We start from the raw sequence: 21,781 nt of genomic DNA on the forward strand, positions 1-21,781 counted from the left end.
ATTCCCTCCGCCTCGCTATTGGCCGACCTACTTAACGTGCCCGGCGCTCCCCCAATTGGCGCTACCATTTCAAACCCGTCACGCATGAGAGCGGCAACGCGATTGGCTCGCCGCGCGCCGAGCCCTGCCTGCGCGGAGCGGAGCCGCTGGGAGCAGGCGTTTAAAGATGGCGGCGGCGACGGCGCGGCGCGGGGGGCGGCTTCCGTGAGGCGGCCGCTGCTCGGCGCCCTCCCACCCCCCCCTTCCCCTCGGCCCGTCCCGGCATGGCCCAGGTGGGTGCGGGCGGCGGGCGGGACCCCGTTGGTGCCCGCCGGGCCGCTCTCCGCGGGCGGGTGGCGCCCGAGGCGCTGCCTCGCTTCCTGCTCGCCTCCCCCCGGCCCGGCCGCTGCTCGGCCGCCTCCTGAGGCGCCGGGACCCTGAGGGCGGGCGGCGGCGGGGCCTCGCGGGGCGCTGCGCGGCGGGGGCCGTTTCTCAGCCACCTGGGGCGGCCTCTGCCCGGCTCCGGCCCCGCCACTAACTTTGCTCCCTTTTGCTCCCCGCTTTCTCTCCTGCTCGCTCCTGCCCTCGGGAGCCGGGCGCTTCCCGTGGCTCTCCGTGCCCTGCCGGGCCGAGGGGCTGCGCCCAGCTGGACGGGGCGGGGGTGAGGGGGGCAGGGGCGGGGGGGTGGGCCCGTGCTGCGGGGATCATTGGGGTGAGCCTGTGTTAAATTCTGGGCGAGCACAGAGCGCGCTGGTTCTTCTGGGCAGCTTCCTTGGATTGCTACGTGGCTTTTTTAGAAGGTGCGAGGGGATTTTAGTTCTTAATTCTGTTGTTCTTTACAGCTAAAGCCATTCATAACACGATTTTTTTTTTTTTTTTTCCTATTCTTCCTAAGCCCTGAATTTCAGACTTTTATTCCTTCCTCTTTCACACAGTTAATTGAAGCCGTCTAAACTCTGCCAGAAAATTTGTTAAGCTATCAAAGCAGCAGTTGCTCTGCTGTTTCTGACGGTGCCTTTCCCAACCTGTGTACTCTGCTCGTTCTGGAATGGGTTAAACTGCAGAAGTTCTTTAGCCTTGGCTGTATGTGCCGTCAATCGTTATGACTGGGCACTAGACTGACTTCTCTTAAACGACATTGATGGCTTACACAAAATGGATGTTTTCTTCAGAATTTTTCTATGCTGAAGTTGATAATTAGGAAGAAAGGACTTCTCATATGTAGCAGGAGCTTACTGAATATTTTGATTTTCATACTTCCTATGCTGGTTTGCTGGAAATAAAGAGTTCAGTTTCCTGAGTTTGTTTTTCTTTAACAGTTCCTAATTAATAAGATTAAACTTATTTTTGGCTGTATGTGCAAAAAAAAAAAAAAAAAAAAGATATAATGTAAAAAAAGTGATTGTGAGTGAGGAATTGCTTTGAGAAAGGTTAAAGCTGAGCAGATCTTTAAGTGTGGTCATTGCCTTATAACTTGTGCTCTGCAGGCTTGCCATTTGGAGCCAGAGGACGAGGATGAAGCTTTTATGTTTGGGTGGCAAATCAGGAGGGTTTGTTCAGAGCCGGTCTTCTTTTTGGGGTCCATTAAATGTGAAGTGAGCAGTTTCTGACAATGAAACCAATTTCTTTAGAAAATTGCTTCTTGAAGAGAAGATGTGATACACTGTTCCTTGTTCCGGTAGCAGCTGCAGGTATTCATGTGTTCTTTGTTGAAGTTGCTTATAGGACTGCCCAGAACAGCACAGCAGCAGGGAGTTCCTCCCGGTTTGGGCAGTGCTGGTTACAAATGTTAACGTTCTGTTTTTCTCTTTGAAAACAGAGATGTCCTTTTTCCTGTGCGCTTTTTGTTATGATCCGTCTGTACGGATTGAGAGAATAGGCATGGTACTTACTAAACATAGAAGTTGGCTGGTTTTATTTTTTTCTTTCTGCTTTTGAAGAACAACTATAGCACAACCAAGCCACGACAAGTATTTGCAGCGCACTGCTTTTGCTGGGACTTAAGCACCTTGCTTTGTAACATTTAAACATTGACCATGTATCTATTTCCTTGAGTTTGGTTTTGCTATAAAACTTTTTCAAATGATCTAGAAAAATAAAAAGTAAGGTAATCAAAAAATGTGACATTTCCATTTATTGGTGATCTGCAGAACATCAGCTGTGCCTTCATGTTTCCTGCATTTCATCCAGAGCTGCTTCAGTGTGTTGTACCAGCTGGTGTAGCTGGCCATAACGTCCCGTATCTTTTTAAGGATTTCTTATGGAAACAGTTGATGGCATGTAGTAGAGCCTTGGAGAATAAAATGTGTTTTTTCAGAGCAAGTTACTTAAGCATGGAAATAGGTGAGCTATTTTGTGGTGTTCTAGTGCTATGTAACCTAGTGTGCTCAGACTTGGTTGTTTGGTTGCCTTATCTGAGGTCCACTTGGCTGTTTCTGACCTTCAGGCTCATATAACTCATCCTTTTGTGTTTTACTCCCCTTTCACTTTCTTTTAAAACACCTGATATCTGAGGGAAAATCCTTACTGGTGTTGGCTTTTTTGGTTTGGTTTGTGTGTTTTTTTTTTGTTTTTTTTTTAGTCTCCAACATAAAAGACATACTATAAGTTCGCAAGAAAGTAGATAGGAATTAGACCCGTCTAACTCTGCTTCTTCCTGTTTGCTTGTTTTATCTTTTTTTCTAGGTTAGAGGAAGGTATTGTAGCCTGTTGTAACTGTAGAGCTGCCAGACTCTGTTACCTTACCCTAGGGATGCAGCAGTTCTATGGCCAGGAATACAAACGCTAGTTGAAACCCATCTTGATCTAGTACTACTTCTGGCCACAGCGTGTGTGCTGACTGGTAGACAATCCCTGGCAGTGATTCGGTATGCTATTCATTGCTTCAAGGCCAACAAGAAGGGAAGGGCGTTGTGAATAGTGCTTGAATATAATAACAAGACACCTTTTCTGCACAGAGCAGAGGTGCAGTGTGAGAGGACTGCCAAAGCAAGCTAGGTAGGTAAAGATAATTTTCTCATGTTTTGACATTGGTGGTGTCAAAACAGTCTTTAGAGTAGGAGTAGGATGTGTATCAGGGATGGGCAAACTGTATGTATGGTCCTGTCTTACGACTGGTCACAGATAGTTTTTCTGGTTGGACAAGGTAGCTCATTGATCATGTGGGAAGGTAGCTCTGTCAGATTCTAGAACACCAGCTTTAAGATTTCATTTGTATATATTATTTCAGCTTACTCTTTTCAAGAGTCTTCAAAAAATTTTAAGATTTTTTAGGTATTTAATTTCTAGGGTTTGCTGAACTTCTACTGTGATGTTTGACTCTTTATTCAGAGTTAACAATGAAGACACTAATGGATTATTATAGAGAAAACCTATGAATTTGTCCTTTGCCATGCTTTTTTTTTTTTTTTTTTTTTTATTTGAAGATGAGGAAAGATATTAGAAAAGATAAATATATTTCTGGATATTTCCGGTATTCTGTGCAACATGAGGTGTTTCAGAACCTTTTGAAAGAAAGAATTGGTCACTTCTATGGTGATTGTATGATCGTCTTTTAGGATGGAATGGTTTTAAATTCATAGAATGCCTGTCTTACTGGTGAGTGAGCTGTTTTAATTCTAGAAGGTAGTATCTTTATATTGGAGAAGTTGGGCTTTATAGCTTTTATCAAGAGGGAGTCTTCTTCCTTAGTAAGTCTACAATGCATATCAAGCTCAATGTTGTAAATGTATCACAATTTTGAGTATATTATGCCCGCCCCGCCCCCCCCATTCTGCTGCCTCAGCAAAACTCTTCTATTGCCAAATCAGTAAAATAAGAGTTTGAGCTCATGTATGCTTTGCTTTCTTCCAGCTTCCAGGTAGGTGGCTTCTGTATGCTGTTGAATTTGAATCAAACCTATCATAACCGTTGATACCTAGCTTCCTGCCTTGCCCCAGTTGGTGTTTGAACTTTGCTGTCGAAATTTGTTCTGTCTGGATTGGTGTAGAGATACGCTGGAGAATTGTATTTGGCTTTTCAAAGTCCCTCATGACAACCCAGATGTTCTGCCTGGTTGTTTTCAAATGTTATACGGCGGGTAGAACGTCTCTGCTACCTGGAAATGGTTTGATCAGAGCAGTTTCAGACGGTTGTCTTAGGCAGAGCAACACTAGTTTATTTCTAGCTGGTAGGAAGATTTAAACCCAGTTTGGGGTAGCTCAGGGGGACTTGGAGAAACCAAAATATCAGGTAAGAAATGACAATGAAACGTCCACTTCCTTTTCTCATGTGCTTATAGTCCTGCACAGATGACTAAATTTTAACTGAAGAATCCATCATAACCATTTTAAAAGGAACCCATTTAATGGAGAGAGAAAAAATAAAATAAACCGTGCAACTAACCTAAAACAATTGAATGTCTTTGCCAGGATGAGTTACAAAAAACATTGGCTGCTAGATGCCTTCCAAAATTAATTTGTATTTTAACACTGTATCTAGGCCTAAATTCCTCAGATATAACAAATATATACTCCCATGTATGTACTCCAGTACGGAGTAGAGGATGAAAAGCTTCGTATCTCCTCATCTAGAGATTGTTTTTGCATGAACTTCTAGTAAGTCAGGAGATATCCTGTTAAAACTTGAAGCAAGGTTTAAAAACACCCTAAAGTTTCAAAAAGCCATGCATCTTGCAAGACCATAGATGTTAAAAGCTTGTCAGTTTTTCGGATTGTCTTAAAGTATGTTAATTATCCTTTCTGCTGTGTGGGTAAGTATGGCTTGAATACCAAGTTATTTAGGAGAATTCTCACGTTATTTAAAACGCGTGGTTTTTAGTCTGGCCCTTGCAAAAGCAATGTTTAATGCCCCGCTTGTTAAACAAGCAGAGATGGTCGACAGTTTATACAGGCAACTCTGTGTTAGCACATTCTTGTGCTGGCGTACAGATCAAAAAGTTGAAAATTGTAAAAACAACCTCATTTCAGCCTCATTCAGAATGGTATCAAGATACCCCGCTTTTTTTTTTTTTTCCACTGGAAAATGTTACTTTTTTCTACTTGAAATTAATATGGGAAGGAGTTGCTTTTTTTTTTTTTTTTTTTTTTTGCCTGGGATAATGTTTCCATTTTGTTTTTGTAACAAATATCTTTTTTTTTTTTCTTCTTGTAGGTTGAAAGAAGAAAGGGAGACTTGTTTGTCCAGTGAAGATGCAGTCTTAGTCTTCAGCTATTTAAGCTGAATGCATTGTGATTTCCAATAATTGAGACAGTGATTCTGAAAGCTGTCTACATTAATGAAAAGAACAATGTAGTCAGCTTAACTGAATCATCAGTGTTGCATATTGAATAGAACATGATAAACCAATCTTGATGGACTTATGCATGTTAGGAATATAGATATAAACATTTATTTAAAGCATTGTTTCTTTTTTAAACAGTAGTTTTGCAGTTTTAAAAATGGAGAAATATGAAAATGTACCACCCCTCCCTAAAGAACCTGCAAGAGAAATGAATGTGGAGAATCACACTTGTCCCCCACCTCTGCCGCCTAACGAACAGCCTCCACCACCTCCCCTGCAAACGTCCAGTGACGCAGAGGTAATGGACGTTGGCTCTGGTGGTGATGGACAGTCAGATACCCCTGCTGGGGACACGCACAGTATCTGCAGAACTCAGCTTCTCACAAAGGGATCTGCCTGCTACAAAAGTCGTCTTATAATAGACCCTAACAATAGTGACCAAAGCCCAAGAACTGCTCGTCATGCACCTTCAGTTCGAAAGTTCACCCCAGATCTTAAGTTGCTTAAAGATGTAAAGATTAGCGTTAGCTTTACAGAAAGCTGCAAAAGTAAAGATAGGAAAGTTCTTTACACTGGAATTGAGCAGGATTATAAGGCAGATGCAGATTTTGGTATTAATAATGTCAATGGGGATTTGCATGTTTGTCCTTTTGGTGGTAGTAATGGGAAAGCTGTAGGAATAGGGGGTGAAAACGATGACAAGAAGGATGATGAAAATGATGTTGATCAGGAAAAGAGAGTAGAATATGCAGTTCTGGATGAGCTAGAAGATTTTACGGACAACTTGATGGAAATAGATGAAGAAGGCGGAGGGTTCACATCTAAAGCAATCGTTCAAAGGGATAAAGTGGATGAAGAAACCTTGAATTACTCATATGAGGTAAGTAAATGCACATCTTTGATGGGCAAGAGGGTTCCAGGTAGCTAGAAAAATACATGCAAAGGTACTCACTGGAGATATCCTCTTCTAAAAATATGCACTTCTTGAGTAGAAATGCAAAATTCTCAAAGAACAGAACTTTGCCAAAACTTTTTAAATTATCTTGATAAAATATTTGAGTTGTGTGGTGTCTTCTATAATGGTGTTTTAAAATAACATTAAAAAGGCTTCTTATGCAATTGCAGATCACTTTATTGTGAAAAAATGCTAATACTCACTTATGAAAACTTATTTTCTTGTTTTTCAGTCTTTACTGGGATCATTGGAAATGTCTAGTTTCTCTCTGTATGGAATAACGTAGAGATAACGTATATCTTTTCTTTTCGAGGGGAAAGGGAAGTTAGTAGGCCCCAGGAGGATAGTATCTGATGACATTTCTTTCAGGATGACTTTGATAATGATGTGGATGCTCTACTGGAAGAGGGTCTTCGTGCACCCAAAACAAGGAGACTAGAAAACGAGAAATATGGTGGTGAAAGCGATCACCAGTCTGATGGAGAAACAAGCGTGCAGCCAATGATGACCAAAATTAAAACTGTACTTAAAAGTAAGTTAATGTTCTTTAATTACCTGTAAATCTTTGTGTGGCTTATGTATGCAGAACAAAAATACACAAGCAAAGTTTAGGATAGTAATTCTGGTCAGATAGTGGATATGTTACACAGTTTTATTGTTTGAAGGCTTCTTACTGTAGGATGTAATTTTCATATTCCTATAGAGTAAAGCTGATGTTTCAGGATGGTACTTATCTTCCTATGTTATATGTAACATGAATGTGTTTTGGTGCATGGATGGGTGGAAAACTAGGAAGAATGTTAGTTCAGCACTGAGGAGGTGAACAAGGATCTTTTTTTTTTTTTCCTCTCTGAAATAGGTGAGAACTGATGTGGGATTCTTCCTACTTCAGTTAGATAATTTCTGTTGCTGAAATTGTTGTATGTGAAGTCTTAGTTCTAACCAGTACTGCATGCACAATTACAAAAGTCAGTGAGTTAAGTTTTTCAAGGTTCATCATGTGTTACAAACTTAGTAATAGAAAAGAGCTGAGAATGCAAATCAGTCCAGAACAATGTAACTGAAAATAGTTGGAATTAGAATTAAGCTTTGAACCTGCTCCAGGGAGGAGTGTGTTACAGCTTCACTGTATTCTTAAATAAGAAACAGAATGGTTCTTCCCTCCAAAGCTTTGTATTAATACAGGATTGCCAGGAAGCTCTCTGCTAAGAGGAGTCTGTTCTCATGATTTCTGATGTAGAAAGGAGTGTGACCATTCTCTAATTTCTGGAGTAAAAATGAGTAAAACCATGTATTCCCTTGAATGTGAGCATAAGCATTTTATTGCAGTATTATTTCTTTTGCTGTGTGGGTCCTCATATTGGCTTATTGTACCCAAATTTCAGTCATGTTTTATGTAAAAAGTAATATTTTTGATGGCTAAGATATTTAAGTATATAGGCTTGAAGACTTCATTCTGATTGGTATTGTACTTATGTTAAAAATATTTAAAAATATATATTTCAAACTGATTCTTAAATAGCTCTTTGCAGCTATCAAAGAAAAAGCTGCATTGAAATAGAGTATTGAGATGCTGAAATAGGAGTTAGCCACCTATCCCTTGAGTGTTTGAGAAAAGTAGAAGATTACACTGAAGATGTTTCAAAAGGAAGTGCAGCTTTTCCACTGAATGTATTGGTGCTTGTGTTGATATATTGATATAAAGAAGACTGAGGTGGAAGTTCACTGGTGAAATGAACAAATCAGTCTGTGTAAAAAATCAGTGCTGCTACTGCTTTTCATTTGAAAATATAATGGAATATGTAATTCGGCAGGATTTAACGTGGGCTAGAAGTATATACCTTCTTATTAAAGCAAAACAAAATCTTTCTACAAAACTTTTTTATTCTTGTTTCAATGTCATTTTATACTTTGAGATAGAGAAAGCAATAAAAAGGAAAACCTTGCTTATTTTTCTGTTCTTCTAAGCTGTCTATTCAAGTCTAAAGTTATTCTTTGCTTTAAAGGTCGTGGCCGCCCTCCTACAGAACCTTTGCCAGATGGATGGATCATGACATTCCATAACTCAGGCATTCCTGTATATCTGCACAGAGAATCTAGAGTTGTCACCTGGTCTAGACCTTATTTCTTGGGAACAGGAAGCATAAGGGTAAGAACTGTCAATTACTTACGTACCAAGATTTTAAAAATGAGGCGTGTTCTTGTAAACAGTTGAATATTTTTCTGCTTTGGCAGGCTTGCTTCCAGTGTGAGAATTATGGTACTTCAAAAATAAACTCTGTTTCTAAAGTATGATCTTTCCTATGGTGGTTTGGTTTTCCATTTTTTGCAATGAGCTGGAGCAGTTAAAGTGAATGAGATGATCTTATTTTGTGCCATCTTTGTTCTAGAATATGGTTGCAAAATGTTGTTTTTATTCCACTATGAAATATGTTCAGATTGTTTATTTGTAGCCAGAAAATAAGCCTGAGATGTGTTTCATGGTCTATCTGTACAGAAGCAGGCACGTGATTTTCATACACCAAAGGAATCTGCAGAGAGTTGATTTAATATCATAGACTTAAACACCAAGAAAGGTCAATGGATTTTATGAAAGCATGTAGTATTTGCTTGTAATTGAGCAGAACATAGTTTAGACTTAAAATGGGAAACATGCTTTGAAGGTTACTGTCAGTGTTTCACAGTGCCAAGAAACCACAGTAATAGGCATGCTACGGTCTTGCCTAGGATAAAATTGCTAACTAAAGAGCAGCTTCAGCTTAGACTTACTAAAATTAGCTTCAATCTTGATTGTGTTTTCTGGTTTTGAGTTTTGGTTTTGCTTTTGATCGTCCTGAGGTACTGAAACCTGTGTTATTTTACATTTGCAGAAACATGATCCTCCCCTTAGTAGCATTCCCTGCTTGCATTATAAAAAAATGAAGGAAAATGAGGAAAGGGAACAAAATAATGACATAACCCCAAATGGGGAAGTATCACCCATAAAGCACATAGATAAATCTTCAGAACTGGACTGCCAAACAGAAGAACCAGATTCCACTGCTGCTGATTCTGGGCCTTTAGATGACAAAGACCCCTCAGGGGGAGATGCAGCACAAGGAGCCTTGGGACAAGTTAAGGCCAAAGTTGAAGTGTGTAAAGATGAATCTGTAGGTATGTATAGGAAGTGGACTCTCTTCTGGGCTGGTGTTGGGGTAATGGCATTTGGGACACTTGTGCTTTATTCCTGACTTGACAACGGCATACTATGTTACCTGTGAGCAAGTGGTAAGTTGTCTTTCCATAGTTTTTTCTTATGCAGAGATTTAGAAAAGTAGATCCAGTTTTACGAATCAATTTTGATTGTAATAAGTGGAAACACATGCTGGGAATTTCTGCTGAAGACTTCTGAGGGTCTATATGCAAGTTTTACACAATACCATGGAAAATTTGGGTGATGCAGACCTGTGAACTTGTATCTCAGTCTAAGAATCAGTTACATCAATCTGTACATATAAATTAGTGCTGTGAAGTATGTTTGTTTTGCATGAAGAAGATTTTCTATACAGTGTTTGCATTGGCTGAATTTTACCTTTTTTCAATATAGTCTCTTAAGATAAATGATACGTTTTGCTTGTTTGCACAGACTAAGTTACACAAATAAAGTTGCATTCAGACAAGGGCTTTGATGCTTCAGTATGTTACTTATGCAAGTCTAATAGGTTTTATTCAAAAAACTGTCTAAAAGAATTCATGCTACCTTCGCTGCCAGACTTAGAGAGGAACTTGGACAGAACGCTTGTGTGCCATTTACAACTATGTACCTGAAAATACCACCCACGTCAATTAGTGCTGCTTACAATACTGGTATGGAATGTGTTTGTTGTATTCAGAAACACAAAACATGGCATTACATGTGTCCTGTTGATTCCAAAAACCATGTCAAAAGACTTTAAAAGTCTAATAAATCATCAATACCTAGTAGCAAAACTAAAACTAGTGAACACACACTTACCTCTCTCCTTAAATGGGATCTGTTCTATATTACTGAAAATGTGAGTGGTAAAATATAAGCATAACTTGCATTTGTAATTCCTTGTGGAAGGAGACAATGTCACCAGCTTTTTTTTTGTTCATTAACATCTTGGAATGCTACTCTATCTTATTTTTGCTGCTTAGATCTGCAGAAATGTCCTAGAAAGGAGTAGGTACACTCCAGTGGAGGATTGTCTTTTACTACTCTTTACATAAAAATGAATGTGTTAAATTTTATTTAGAAGCCAGCACAATACTCATGGAGCTCACAGAGTATCATTATATAGCATTCCATGATTCACAGTTGAATAAATAGGCAGCAATAGTCAGTATTGGCTTCAGGAAACTGAGGTTAGTAGCAAACTACTGTTATTTAGTGGATACCTTGCTTCAGGTAATGAGAAGGTGGATAAGTGATGATGTAGAACTATTAGCAGTATTTTGTTGGATAATATACTGGGTGTTACATGGGGAAAATCTTCTGGTGACAGAAAAAACATAGCTGTTTTTGTTTGTTTTCCAGTTTGCACAAACATTGTGCATTTGATACAGTAATGAGGGAACTTGTAGTTTACTTCGTTAGTGTAAAATAGTATCTTAACCTTGTGAACTAAAGCTACTATTCTTGCTCCTAGACTAAAACCAATAATTATGTATTTAAAACAGTGGAAATAGTGAATTTATTCCTTGTTCAGTGGTCAAGTATAGAGAGTAACTCGCATGTGTTTCTTAGATCTGGAAGATTTTAGACACTATCTTGAGAAACGTTTTGACTTTGAACAAGTTACCGTAAAAAAATTCAGAACCTGGGCTGAGAGACGGCAATTCAATCGTGAAATGAAGCGGAAGCAGGCAGAATCTGAGCGGCCTATTCTGCCTGCCAATCAGAAACTCATTACCTTGTCTGTGCAAGATGCACCTACAAAGAAAGGTTAGTTAATCTACCTAGAGTTCAAATGTTTGATGTGAAAGGCAGTTCCAAGCTTGACTTGGGAAAAAAAAAATCTGTAATGAATCTATTTGTTTCTTGTTTCAGAATTTTGCATCCTTGGTTCCATCATATAAAAAATTAAAGGAAAAATGCTATCAAAATTTTTATTTAAGGCTTCAGTCCTGATAGCTGGTTACTAACTTCAGCTATTTGTTAATATTGATGGTTATTGAACACTGTCCTACCCGATCTCTGGTTGCTGCTGTCTTTTCAGTTCTATACCAGTTCTAATCAATCCCAAATTAGGGACTGGTTAAAAGTCTCAGATTGTTCCAAATTAAAACCTATAAAATAAAAAGTAACCATTCCCTGTTACAGGGAGATGCAGTTGAAATTTAATCTGATTATTCATTGAGAGTTGCTTGTTTTTTTTTTTTATTTATTTTGCTTTGTTAACTATTATTAAAAAAAAAAAGTTTCTACATATCAATATCTATTTATACTATTTATATTATGTTTTCCCATGGTGTGAAAAAACATCCGGTATAAAAGTAGTACTTAAAGGATGATCTGGTGTATTTATTTTTTCTAAACTGAGTAAGGAAACACATGTAAAACTCAAGTGTTTTGTCAACAAAAACTAAGCTTGAGCTAAAAGGTGAGAACTCTTCTTTATGTTTTTAAACATGGACCATAATGCATACTATTTATTACAGGTTTTCTTAAAACTCATTTTAATTCTATGATGGCTGCAAAAGAGAATTCTAAGAATTTGTCTAACTTCTATTGTACATATTAATTGTCAGCATTTACTTACATGTTCTGAAGTCAGTGATTTTTCCCTCACAAGATTTAAGTTACCAGCGGTTGTTAAAGTACTATAAAGTATTGCTATACAGACTAGTTAAAAAAAACAAACAAACAAAACAACAACAAAAAAAAAACATATTGCTGACCATGTAATGCTAGTGTTGCATGCAGTACATTAAAATATAGATGAACTCATTCAAAATACCACCTTAAAAATTAGTTTGCCAAATACTTGTCATTTCCAGTGTACATACTTTAAGGTGATACGTGTATGTAGGGAAATGAGCAGGCACTTCTCCCTTGCAGTTTGCAATTTATTTATTTATTAGTTTGTAGTAGTAATTTTCTTTTTCAAGACTGAAACTAATTGTTGTTTCCCCCCCCCCCCTTTTTTTTTTTTTTGTAGAATTTGTCATTAATCCCAATGGGAAGTCTGAAGTTTGCATACTGCATGAATATATGCAACGAGTCCTAAAGGTTCGCCCTGTTTACAATTTCTTTGAATGTGGTAAGTCTGTTAAGTTTTTATTGACCACAATGCTGTTTTGAAAAGCTTCTCTCGTGCTTGAATATCTTAATAGTAAAATAAATTCAATCAATGGACAGTTTTCCTTGGGAGTGTATTGAAAGTCTACAGTGAGCCAAATTCTAGCTAGGAAATGCTTTCTGTATATCTCAAACATGGATATGGGCCTCTTATGTTTTAAAATATGCGTATGGGTTTTTGCTTAGAAAAATATGACTAAGCGATTCTGGATTAGAGTAACTTACTTGCATCTAAACTTTATTTTAGATATGTAGAGTTAAAAAAAAAAAAGTACATGTTATTGTATGTTATGATTATTGTTATGCCATGGAGGTTCGTAATAAATCCAGTCATCCTAAGCAACTTGTATATGTATGAATTGATGTTAAATATATGAGGAATTATATATTTGTATCCAAGAAATAAAGTCAGGTGCCTTAGTTTAGAGTGGAAGCTATAATTTTTCAGTTACATTTTTCTTGTGTGTTCATAATGTAATTGAGTTTTTAATACCACAATGTATAGCTCTTGCATTTACACTGAGCTAGTGGTGGGAAAAAAAGAAGAAAAAACAAACAAACAAAAAAAACCACTTTGGAATTAACATTTAAATTCTGGCAGATTTTAAATGATCTTTTAAAACATAGAATTTCCTCATTTGGAAGAATGATGTACATGGTGGTAGGTCTCTGTTACTGGGAAACTCTTTAAGTTTTCATATGCTTCAGTTGCTCTGAAGAGTAAACAATATTCCTCCCTATTGAAATGAAAGAAAACAAATCTTGACAACGGTGATATTTCATGTTCACGACTGTCTTTGCATTGGGAGTCCTGAAAAGCTTTCAGTTTTGCTCATCCTTCATTTTCAGAGAACCCAAGTGAGCCTTTTGGAGCCTCAGTGATTATTGATGGAGTAACTTATGGGGCAGGAACTGCCAGCAGCAAAAAACTTGCCAAGAATAAAGCTGGTAATATACTTTTCTTTCTTAATACCAACTGGTGAATTGTTTATCTGTTCTCATTTCTGCTTTGAAGATGACATATTTGCAATAGTAAGTAGGAGTAATTTTGCTAACAGCTACACGTCCATTCATGTCTTCTTATTAAAAGAAATACTGTTGTAGAGACTTTTGCCATTCCAAGGTTCAACAGTTCACTGGGAGAGAAAACCATCGAGAATCTTTAGAAGTTAATTTATGTATAAACTACTGATTTATACTGATTAGCTGTAATCACATCTGTTTCTAATTATCAGACCAATGAGTATGTGTTTTCTTTATACTGTTGTCTGCTATACAAACACCTGACTCATGGATTTTTAGCAAATTTTAAGTGTTTGCCCTCTTTTAAGAACAAAAACAAATAATAAAAAAAAAACCTTCAAGTGGTTGGTTGGTTTGGAGCTCTTTCTGATAATAAAACAATTACACTGAAATATGTTGTTTATACTGATTTGCAAGTAACTCTCACCATTAATGGTTTAAATCTAATTAGTCACAGTTCTAACCATTTAACTCTGTAATTAATGTGTATGTAATGAATACCTAGATGAGCACGTGTCTTGCACATTAGAACTTCTTCCTGATCTCCAGATTGGAATGTGTTTAGCTCAGAGGTCAAGAAAAAATAACTTTATAAAATTTAGAGATCTATAATATATGTGTGGTACTTGGAGCTTTTGTGAAATTTGTCAGCATAGCTAAAACATCAAAATACAGCACACAACTTTTTGTGCATGAAAAAAGAAATTTCATTGTGATCATTTAGGCAAACTGACTGCTCTAGTGGTACAATTGTAGGATTCTGCTGTAACTACTACGGGGTGATAACATGCCTTTAATTTTTCTTTCCAAGGATACATTACTTGATGTGAGACTTTCCCCCCCTGTTTTTCATGCATTTGCAAAAAGCAGTTTTTTCTTAGGTACAGTTTAATAGTTGTAAGTTTTTCATTATATCAATTTACACTTTTTTAAGAAAAAACGATATAGTTGTTCAAGTGAATATACTTGTTGTGGTAAGAAGTTGCTCATTTTACCTGTTAAGTTTTTTTCTAAGATAGGTGGTGATTTCTAGGAGAGATGTGAGGCTTGCCTAAAGAGTGTTTCATTCTGCTGCTGTTGTTTACAATCATTGTTTAAAATAAAGGTAATTGAGACATTAAATCATTTTCTGCAGCTCGAGCTACACTGGAAATCCTTATTCCTGACTTTGTTAAACAGACCTCTGAGGAGAAGCCCAAAGACAGTGAAGAACTTGAGGTACTGACCTCTTCTTACCTGATGAATGTGGTTATTGGAGTCTCTGTTTTTAAAAACATTACACCTTTAGTGTGAGAAACTTTGTTGAAAATCCATAACTTTGCTTTCTCAGTCAGATAGAAATGTGAAATTTTTTATTTATAACAAGACCTATGACAATGAAAATACATTTTTACTATGGGAGGTGACCAGAAAATTTGTTTTGATGAAGAGAGCTAGCCCCTTGTTGAAATATAAGATCACTTGCTGAAGACCTGAAATGTTCTAGCACACTAGATGGCCTGTACTATCCTGGCTTTCTGAATTATGGCTTTGAAAATTTCAGAGCTACATGCTCTCTGATTTTGTGTGATCATCTTAGAAGACCAAGTAAGAATTAAATGTGCCATGGCTTCTGAAACTTCTTCATTTAGCTGTGAAAGCTCTTACTGCTAGATGAGACAGCTCGTGTTTCTGACTTTGAGCAGTGACATTTGAGAAAATTCAAAGGAATAGTTTCTTGAAGTGGACAGTGTGTGCTGTGTTTTCAGGTATTGGATGTATTAAATAGCTAGTTCATCTGTGATATGTTAACCTTCAATTCAGCGTACTGTAGACCAACAGGAAAGGAAAAAGCGGTGATAAGCCTGAAAGGAATGTTCTTTTAAAAAGCAGGCTATACAGAAAATGAGTTGGTTTTATGCTTGCTTTAAATTAAAACTGTAGTGCATGCCTTGTAATATTGAAATGGTCATGAAGAAAACAGATTTTTTTTCATTTTTTTTTAAATGGAAAACAAAACCTTCCAATAGCTGTTATATTTTCTTCTATTAAAACATCATTTTGGTAAGTAGAATTTCAAAAGGAGATAAATAACTTCTTCCTCAGGGAAGGATGATTTAAAAACATACTAAAACTGATTTTCTAATGTAAAATTGGAGTTGATTTAGAAAAAAAAGTCTGCAAACATATGATTAGGAATGGCAATCTTAATGACATGGGTAAAGATGTCCACTATGCATTTGAAAATAGTTATTAAACAGATTCTGTTACTCTGCTGAAAGCTATATGGGAAAGATAAGGATTTAGAACAATATTAAAATTTTGTGCCTGTAAAAATTCAATAACCCTTTTTTAACTCCTTTGTAGTATTTTAACCATATCAGTATTGAGGACTCACGGGTATATGAACTGACCAGCAAAGCTGGACTTTTGTCTCCATATCAGATTCTCCATGAGTGCCTTAAAAGGTAAGGCTGCAGCATGAGGAACAAATTCTGTTGTGTTCAAGTGCTTTGGGTCAGGGCACATTGTTTGCTTGGATGCTGCTACCCACAATTTTCCTTAGTGAATTAAGGACACTTGCGGGCTGGCACAACAAGCTTACTTCACTCACTTAACCAGTTCAGTCCATATTAGCTATCTTATTAATATTGTATCTTCCTTGAATTTATATTTGCTGGTTTTGCTTCTGAGACTAGGATTTAATTGTGGAAGATGTGAATGTATTTGTTATTCCTTTATACGTGGTTGCCTCTTCATTCAAGTTACTGATCTAAGAAATAACTACCGATTCATTGATATCTTAATTTGTTATTACTGTATCTAATGCTACAGCAATTATTGACAGAGATAACTGTAACTAGTTCAGTTATTTGTAATTGTACTTAGCGTATGATATTGATTTTTGTTTGTGCTTAAGAAATCATGGAATGGGTGACACATCCATAAAATTTGAAGTGATTCCTGGTAAAAATCAGAAGAGTGAATATGTCATGACTTGTGGCAAGCACACGGTGCGAGGCTGGTGTAAGTACAGTATTTAGTATGGCCTCCAATATCTTCCTTTTCTCCTGTTCTCTTTTGTCCATTTTGCAGGTACTTGTTCAGTTACCTAGCATGTTATATGCTTTTTCTACTCTTTTTCTGGTATCTCAGTTTTGAATGACACAAGTAAACATCGGTGTTTATCTAAGTCCTTGAAGTGCTGATGTGACACATTTTCATGATTACTTTTACAGGCAAAAATAAAAGAGTGGGGAAACAACTAGCTTCACAGAAAATCCTTCAACTGCTGCATCCACATGTGAAAAATTGGGGCTCTCTTTTGCGTATGTATGGTAGAGAGAGTAGCAAGATGGTTAAACAGGTGAAGATTATTTTCTTTGATTGTAACCTACCTTGTGATTGTATTGTTGCTTTTGTATACTTGTGGATTTTGTTTTTAATTACAGCAAAGCTTCAATGGTATCTTATTTCAACATAATCCTGTTGCTCCCTGCCATGGTAAAGGCAGCATACGTTTGATGAGCGATTCTCAATTCTTCTGAATTGGTTCTCGTATCTTGCTATTGCTAAAACATAAAATGAGTGCTTTCATTGATAATTCTGTTAATGTTGTATTTTCTAGACTGAAAATATAAAACCTATTTAATGTGTAAGTAATTCATGTAAATCTATGTTATTGCTTAAAGAAATATTAATATCAGAGAGAACTTCTTACATAAAACTTCTTTTATATGTTTATATATTTAAAAGCTCATCTGTTGTTGCTTATGGTTCTGTTGAATAGGAGACATCCGATAAAAGTGTGATAGAGCTTCAGCAGTATGCCAAAAAGAACAAGCCAAATCTGCACATCCTAAACAAGTTACAGGAAGAAATGAAAAAATTGGCACAAGAAAGAGTGAGTATAAGCTCTTATTTTACTCTTTTTTAAAACTTACGTACAAACAAGATGAATGCCACAGGTAAGACTTACCACTTGTTTGTAGAATTTTTGCTTGTTTTTTACAGTATCTCAGATAAGAAAAGTTGCTCAAAACTCGATTTTTGTAGTGTTTTTATTATTTTTGGAGGAATGCTTTTAGAGAGATTTTCATCCTCTATTTGAGGTGGGCTTACGACCTAATTTTACTTCAATAAAATGGTTTTTAACATTAGAACAAGTTAGCTATTCACAGAGACAAATGCAAATTTGGCTAATGTTGTGCAACATTTTAAAAGTGCTTTTTGTTATTATATTGTTGATGTGACTCTGTGGTGGGCTTTGTTTTATGTCTTTTTTTTTTAGGAGGAAACACGAAAGAAACCCAAGATGACAATAGTAGAATCGGCTCAGCCTGGTAGTGAACCTCTGTGTACTGTTGATGTATAATGAAAAAATTTACGAGTGGGGAGCAATAACACAAATGGAGGAACTAGATTTTCAACAACTATTTAAAAATCTGTTTGCTGCAGAATGCAAGATAACTTTTAAAATCCAAGCTGCTTCAGTTATGCATTGTTCTTTTTGCATCATCAGGGCAATATTACTTTTTCCTTTTTTCTTTTTTTTATACCTCTGAGATATGTATGTTTAAAGGATTGATCACAAAGATCTCTACTTGGGCAAATGCACAGAGGACAGGCATGTTCACACAGGATAAATTCAAGCAAGCACTTTTTCCTTGAAAACCATCTATGTTTGAAATGGATGTGTTTTAAGGATGAAATTCAGAATTTCTATGTACAGGTTAAAGCTGATACTATATATATATACACACACACATACATATATATGTATATATAAAAGAAATATATGTACATCTTCTTGTATGAACATGCCTAAAACTATTTTTGTGAAAAGTTTTGTTGCATTTCAGCACATAATAATATGCACTGATAAGACACTTTGGTGACAAATACATGAAAATGATGAGCAATGTTCCTAATGCCATAGGATTAGGCCAGTAATGCTGTTTATTTTGTTTTGTTCTGTTATTTCGTCTCCTGCCAGGCTTAGTTATTCAAGATCACAGTATGCAGATATTTTTTACTACTTGAAAAGAACAAGTATACCTGGTAGTGTTAAGAGCAACAGGCTGGATATTCAAAATCATTGGGGTTTATGTTAACTGAAAAGAGCCTATGTTAGTTTACAGATCAGTTGAAAGGGGAAAAATAAGGCTCTACTTATTAGATTTAAATGAAAACTGCAATTTGAAAGACTGTTTTCAAAGCTTGGAGCCAAAATGTAATCGAACATGGTTGGCAGTCTGAAAATATTTTGCCAGTATGGTGTTTAAACATGTTCCACTCCCTTCTCCCAGCAATAAAAAGTTTCTCATTTCATTGGAGTCAGAATACACCTGACTTAAGTCTTAATTTGCACCATAAAATAAAAAAAAATAAAAGAAAAAATTAGGAATAATAACAGCAACTACAAGAAATATTAAATAACTGCAGCAATTTAGTTTTTTTAAAAAGCTTTGTTTTTACTTTTTTAATTACATTTTTAGTTTTTGAAGAAAAATGTAACTTCTGCAATGAAAATTAGAATGTAGATTTGGAATATGACATAGAGTAATGAGTAGAATGAGACCATAACAAGTTTTACTGGTAAATAGGAAAATCACAAATATGCAACTACTATAAAATACAATCTTAGAAAACAGGCAGTACTCACTATGTCATCTGAGGCTTTATTACATTAAGCACAGAAGAAATAGTTTTGGCTGTAGTGAAAGCACTGCTTTATGAGTTTTTTTTTCTTCATTTGGTGTTGTTTACTGGGTGATTGCAGTAAGTCTTCTCTTAGAACCATTTTTGTGGGTTCTTTGGTCTGTTATAAAAGAAGAGAATAAAAACCAAGCTGGTGGTAGGGCTTCAATGATTTACCCAAGAGTTGTACTGGTATATTTTACACTCCTGTAGGAGTCAAAGAGGTCAGTTTTTAATTGCTGCAGCTCCTGGTACTTACCTGGACAGTGGTCTGGGGGCTTGGGGTAGGGAGGGGAGAAAGGGAATGTTCTTAGTTTGTTGTTGTGTTTTTTTATTATTATTACTATTTTATTGTTTAATACCATGTTACATATAGAGTGCTGCAGTATAATGAATTTTGTGCCTACTGGATTTTAACAATATTGGCATCAGTATTGTCTACACCTCCTTTAAGATCATTATACCTGTTATTTTGGAAATACATGGATTTTGATTTTTATCTCAAGCTTACGTTGCATATAATGCTTGAGATTAAATGGGAGTCCTGGAATCTTACCCATTTCTATTTGAATGATATGCTCAAAGGTCTCTGCAAATATGAATTCTCCCACTGTTCCTTATTATATTTAGCTTTTCAGTTCTGCAAATTGTAATCCTGTTATAGCAGGATACGGGTAGTTGGAAGACTTGGAAGACTATACATAAAATATTATTTAAAGAAGTGGCCTATCTACAAAAAAAAATGCCTCTGCTTTTTTTTTTTAATTTAGTATAGCTTTAATAAATTTCCATCTTTTAAGAAAGGTGTATAATATTGGTGCAGTAGTGACAAGCAGTGATTACTGTTTGTCTCTTTTTAATTTTTTTCATAAAGACAGGGCTTATATCTTCTATGCCTAAATGTATTACTGCGTTAGGTAGGGTTTACTTCAGCTTATGTTTTCAGCAGAAAAAAACTTTACTTGGACAGCACTGTAAAAGACAAATCACCCTTGTAGATCCTTTATTTTTCTGAAATCAGAATGTCAGTGTTTTTGCAGATTACCTGCAGAATATACATAGATGCCTCACTTAAAAATTTGATTTCATTATTTTTAAGAGGATTGCTGTATTACCTCAGTCTGCCACTATCAGAATCACAATGTGACCATTGCCCTTAATAAAAACATCCAGAGATTTCATTGTGAACCAAAGCCTAGAAGATATATTATGCATTCTAAACAAAAACAAACAAAAAAGATGGTATTAGACCTTGCTGCAGCCTTTAACTGGAGAGATGTCCAGAAAATAGCGCAATAACTGCTGGAACAAACAACTTAACTGCTGTTTATTGTCATTGTGAAGTATTCTTGTGTTTTAATGTTTACTATTGTTTGGATTGTAACAGTCTTGCATTTGCACATAAGCACGAGCTGCTGTGATAGAGGATAGATCATTGCATTAACTTCAGCTTCTGCATGAACACTTACAGTGTGATTCAAGATGTATCCTAAATTTGTCTTGTAACTCTTGTGTGTTTTCTAGGTAATCGGCTGTAAGGGTTTAGATCTTGATTATATGAATGCATAAAAACAGCTGCTGCTTTTGTCACTGACATTTGTTCTTTATCCCTTCTATATACAGAGGAGGATGGGTATTTTTATAGGGATGGAGTGTATTTTTAAGAACTGTTCCATCCTTTGGGAGTTACAGTTGTGCTTTGCATATTATGTGCTTTTTGACAAAAGTGTGGTATATTGACTTTAAGGGTTAAATTAGTGTGCATTCAAATCTTTATGGTACTGATGGAAAACTTACTGTGACTTCCAGTGAATAGTCAGATGCTACCTATTTAAACACCAGTAATTCAGCTTTTTCTTACATATTTATTAAACAAAACTGACAAAGTAGTTGGGTACTCAGATATTTGGGAAGACTGTTATGCATAAAATTAATTGTTGTATGTAAACTTCCACTTCCCTGTGATGCTGTTAGGCTTTATACAAATACATTTGTAACATTTAAAAGCATGATTATATCTTATTAATTCTCTAGACTGTACTTTAGTTCTAGAGTAAAATTCAGGAAGTGATAGCTGCCTAACTTTCCGCAGGAAGAAACGTGAAGTGCAAGAAGCCATGCTGTTCTTAACCAAATAAAATGTTCAGTTACAGTATTCTGATGTGTATCTGAGATGGGAAAGTGGGAAAAAAATCAATCTTATTGCCCAAGTAGGTAACAATGGTTGCTGTATGAATTGTATTGGGTGCAGTTGCTTGATGCCAGTGCTAAATTGGTACAACTATAAAGCCTCATTTTCACTGAGCCTCTGCTTGCTTTTTTTTCTGCACAATCATATAAGCCTATGTGTTTGGTCTTTGAGTACTACATGTGTATTTTTCAGACAATTAGTTTTGAGCAATAAAGTTTGATATTATAAAATGCTGCAGTGTGATCAGTATTGTGATAACTTAAGCACATTTAGAAAAAGGAACTTTGATCCTTTGCTTCCTGTAGATATATTGAAATACAAATTAGATCAGTATGGGCTTACTGGTTATGGAAGTAGTCATTGACTCACTTT

General features: G+C 36.4%; 1 protein-coding gene across 1 annotated transcript; it reads left to right on the forward strand.

Moving 5' to 3' along the window:
• The first annotated feature begins 242 nt into the window (after nucleotides 1-242).
• Nucleotides 243-21,639, forward strand: DGCR8 (DGCR8 microprocessor complex subunit). Its single transcript, XM_082773812.1, has 14 exons — nucleotides 243-272; nucleotides 5,131-6,140; nucleotides 6,585-6,747; nucleotides 8,222-8,364; nucleotides 9,086-9,368; nucleotides 10,963-11,160; nucleotides 12,377-12,478; nucleotides 13,366-13,464; nucleotides 14,675-14,757; nucleotides 15,886-15,986; nucleotides 16,439-16,545; nucleotides 16,758-16,885; nucleotides 17,309-17,422; nucleotides 17,810-21,639. The coding sequence occupies exons 2-14, from the start codon at nucleotides 5,418-5,420 to the stop codon at nucleotides 17,891-17,893; spliced, it is 2,328 nt and encodes a 775-aa protein (XP_082629938.1). The 5' UTR covers nucleotides 243-272; nucleotides 5,131-5,417; the 3' UTR covers nucleotides 17,894-21,639.
• The last annotated feature ends 142 nt before the right edge of the window (nucleotides 21,640-21,781 follow it).

Source organism: Aythya marila (genome assembly GCF_965140915.1).
Source record: "Aythya marila genome assembly, chromosome: 17".
Lineage (NCBI taxonomy): Eukaryota > Metazoa > Chordata > Aves > Anseriformes > Anatidae > Aythya > Aythya marila.